Below are 3,826 nucleotides of genomic sequence, written 5' to 3' on the forward strand. Positions count from 1 at the left end.
CTGAGGGTGCACTCGATCCCCTCATCCAGATCATTGATAAAGATATTGAACAACATATATCCAAGGCAGGCAAAAATAACGCAACCAAGCAGCAATGCAAGGAAGGGGGGAAAGAAATACTCCCATCTTGGCTATCAGTTAGTCAGACTATCACTGAACACGTAACTATTTCTCACTTAGCATGGTTCCCAACCTGCTGCATGCCCCTGTAAGTTACATACCACCCTACAATGTGGTGCATCACCTGCCAAGGAGGGGCAGGCAATTCTAGGGACCCCAAGGTAATGGATGGACATCGCTGAGCCCGCTGGCCACACAATGCAGCTGGTGATACCACAAACACTGTTAGTAACTCACAGTTGGTGAGCGCCTTGAGCTGCTCCTGCAGGGTGATGGAGGCATTGTAGGTCCTGAACACTTTGGCAGTCAAACCATCCATCAGACTCTGGAGGTGTCTGTTCAAGATGGATGTCTGGAGGACAAAGGAAGGAAGAGAACAAGTAGAAGCCAGGACAATAAAGCACTTGCTTTTCAGACCATCTTCTGCCTAAGCAACCAAATTAGGTATTAAAAAAAGTCTCCTGTAGCTTGCAGATCTACTTGTTGTGTCAGGCCCTCATCTACCACAAACTGGCACAAATTGCACCTAAACCCACACAAGATTTCTCTGGAAGTCAACAATTTCTGCCCATCTATGTCCAAGAGGACACATCTCACATCCAATACCACATCTTGTGTATATCACATGTGATATCTTTGTTCTGCAGAGCACATGGGGCTGCGTGCAGTTGGACTGGAAACAGAAGATGCTAAGAGTCATCTGGGGTCTGGAAGAAGCCTTACTTGTACCAAGAAAGCCTATCACAGATAAATCCTATATGACCAGAGAGAAGCAACCTCTTCAGAGGAAAGATAGGCAAGTGGCTTTGGAGGGGGTGCAGGCAGAGGGGGAGCATGGGTGGCAGCACCCTATATTCCATACTGAGGAAGAGGAGGGAAGAGGTTTTTGCAAGGGAGTAGCTCAGGAGGGAAGGCTGCAGCGCATCTCTCCAGCATCCCTGTGCTCCGGCAGCCTCTCACACTTCTGCCGAGCCCTGGCGAGGTGCGAAAGTGTCAAACGGCTGAGGTTTGACACCTCCAGCAATGTCCCGCGCAACATGTGCGTGGGCAGGCCTTCCCAGGCTAAAAAAAAGCCCAAGCAGATGAGTTAGAGGAGGGAAGGAACAGAAAGCCACCTCCTTAGCAGGGACATGGGTTACTCGTGGGTGCAGGCAGGCAGCCAAGCCTGCATTCAGAGCAGCAGAGATGCTACCAGTGCAGAAAAAGGATGGAAAAAAAATATATATATCACAGCATCCCAATGGGGTGTTCAAAGAGTTACAATGGTGTCTCTAGAGGGGACATAGTTAAAACCAGGGTAAAGGATGACGCTGATGCAGCACCACAGCCTGGGAGCCTGCAGGCTGGAGAGGGGTGTCACAGATTAGCTTCTACTCCCTCTGGGCCATCAGTGCTGTTTCAGAAGCTTAGAAGTGACAACTCACATTGAGCCTGTCAAAGAGGTCATCTGCTGGGTCCTTGTTCTTCATGAAGAGCTGCAGGTTCTTGAACACCTAAAGATGAGGAAAGAATGGCCCTGGTCAGGAACAAAGAACAAATTGCTCCCAAACATCTCCCTCATCTCCATCTGCCTCCTCATCCAGATGGACTCTGATTCAGACTCAGGTAGTACACATCCTACCACACCACCAACCTTCTCAACTTCAAGGGCTGCCACTGGGACCTCAAAGCCACTGGTGCCACAGGCTGGTTCCGCCCCCCCTCCCCCCGCCATCTCTGCTATCCCTGGCACTCCAGCTTCCCCACAAACACCATTAAAATCATCTATCCCATGGGCAAATCAAAAAATAAGATATCAATGAGGACAGTTCAAGTCCTAGTGCCCACCAGTCAACTGCAGATGCTCCAGCAGGAGGCAGGACTTCTTTCATGTTTCATGGGCTAGAACAACCTTGAAAGCCCTATCCCAGAGTTTCTCCCCCTTCTCTAGGACAGGGTCAGCATGTATGTGTCCTCATCACCCAGCACCGTTGCATCTCACACACATGCTGCCACCATGGTGTTAAAGCACAGGAGGCATCTTTGCAATGGATTTCAGATGCAGGTTTGGGACTGATGACCACTGAGTGAACTGAGCCACCCGGCTAACCCTGCACCAAATTGCCATGCCAGCCGCTGCCTCCATTTCTGCCCCGCTCACCAGCTTCTCCACTGACACTTTGTTGTAGTAACGGATCGAGTCTTTCCCAAGGAAGTCGAACTCCACCACGTGCTCCTGTCCATCCAGCTTGGGGTGCAGCTTGATGTGCTCCACGCGCAGGGAGCAGCAGCCAACTGTGTCCGCAGTCTCCCCTTCCTCTTTCTCATTGCCGGCTCGCAGGGCCAGCTGGAAAGAGACAACGAGTCATCCATCCCAGCCCACCACAATTTCCCTTTCCAAGGTTAATGTGGACATGGACACCAAGGCGGGGGGGAGCGGGAAGAGAAAGCTTTCTCAGGACAGCGCCTCACTGAATGGCTGCTGGGACCCTGGTAGAAACCAAGAGCTGACTGGTTCCAGCAAACGATTATTTCACTGCTCTAAGAAACCCTAAAATACCCCCACCCCCCCCCGAATAGAGTTATTTGGGTCTCCAGTGGACCCTTTGCTGTCACACAGACACACCTATGCTGGTAAAGTCCAGGAAGGACAGTACAGCTCCTGCACTGCCACACAACTGTCTTCACACAAGCATCAGCAGACAGTAGGAGCTGCCATCCTCCATGATCATTGCCAGATGCCTCATGAGGAGCAACCCTGGCTAGTACAACCAGCAGACACCAAAAAAAAGAAGACAGGGTGGGGTGGATCAGGTAAGCTAAATCCCAGCCTCAACAGGGATGGGGAACCTGGGGGCCAGGGTGAGGCCGCAGATACCTTATCAATGAAGTAGAGGGCCACTGCTCTTTGCCTTTTCTTCATCTCCTTGGACTTCCAATCGGCTTGGTACTGAGCACGGATTTTGTGGACAACATCCTTTAAGCGCCGGGCTACCTCATACTTCTGCCAGTCTTTCTCCCCCTGGAAAGAGAGGCCAAGAGCCAGTGCCCCATCTTCCTTCCATCCCTACCAGTCAGGCCCTGTTCTGGGAACACCTCCAGTATCTAAATACTGCTCAAACCCCATTGTTTTCTTGAGAAAAATCCATGAAGTAGAAAAGTCATAGCAGGAACAGCTCATCCAGGGTTTCTGTGCCCTCTGCTGGCTGTGCTGGACCTGGGATCCTGGCCAAGTCCGAGCTGCTCATAGTCTGGAGGTGTCCTCCACCAGCTAGCAGCCAGCACACAGCAAGTGAGGAGTCAAGCGGTCGAGCGCTGCACGGCCACGGCCACTGCTGCTTGGACACCACCACCGTGGACTGACATGATGCGCTTGCTCAGGTGTGCCCACCTTGCATGCAGTTTCCTTATTCGCTTTGAGGACTGAAAATAGCTTTAAAAAAAATCACCTTTCCCTCCCCACAGTGTTCGATCCCTCTCTCCCATGGCACTACAGATGGTGATCCCACCTCCCCCTGCCCTCCGTTTACTGGCATAAATGAATGCAACCCCACAGACTCTGGTCCCTGCGGACTCTCTCTACCTCTGCCTGGCTTTCAATAGCCTTCCCCGGACACACGTGAGCAGCACGGCACAGGGATGGCTCTGTCAGTAGCAATCCATCCCCTGGAACAGGCTTGATGCTTAACAATGATCTCTGTCCTTTTCCCCCTCACCACCCAATGGC

The 3,826-nt window shown here is 51.8% G+C and overlaps 1 protein-coding gene across 1 annotated transcript in view; it reads right to left on the reverse strand.

The window, feature by feature from the left end:
* The window catches only part of TOP1MT (topoisomerase (DNA) I, mitochondrial), a 12,837-nt gene that overhangs the window by 3,835 nt on the left and 5,176 nt on the right, over positions 1-3,826 (reverse strand). Inside the window, exons 6-9 of the mRNA XM_009329143.1 lie at positions 2,978-3,121; positions 2,261-2,446; positions 1,545-1,613; positions 358-472 (exon numbers count right to left, since the gene is read on the reverse strand). Coding sequence (XP_009327418.1) covers positions 358-472; positions 1,545-1,613; positions 2,261-2,446; positions 2,978-3,121 — 514 coding nt within the window. The remainder of the gene's footprint in view (positions 1-357; positions 473-1,544; positions 1,614-2,260; positions 2,447-2,977; positions 3,122-3,826) is intronic.

The sequence above is a fragment of the Pygoscelis adeliae genome, unplaced genomic scaffold (assembly GCF_000699105.1).
Source record: "Pygoscelis adeliae isolate BGI_AS28 unplaced genomic scaffold, ASM69910v1 Scaffold257, whole genome shotgun sequence".
Taxonomy (NCBI): domain Eukaryota; kingdom Metazoa; phylum Chordata; class Aves; order Sphenisciformes; family Spheniscidae; genus Pygoscelis; species Pygoscelis adeliae.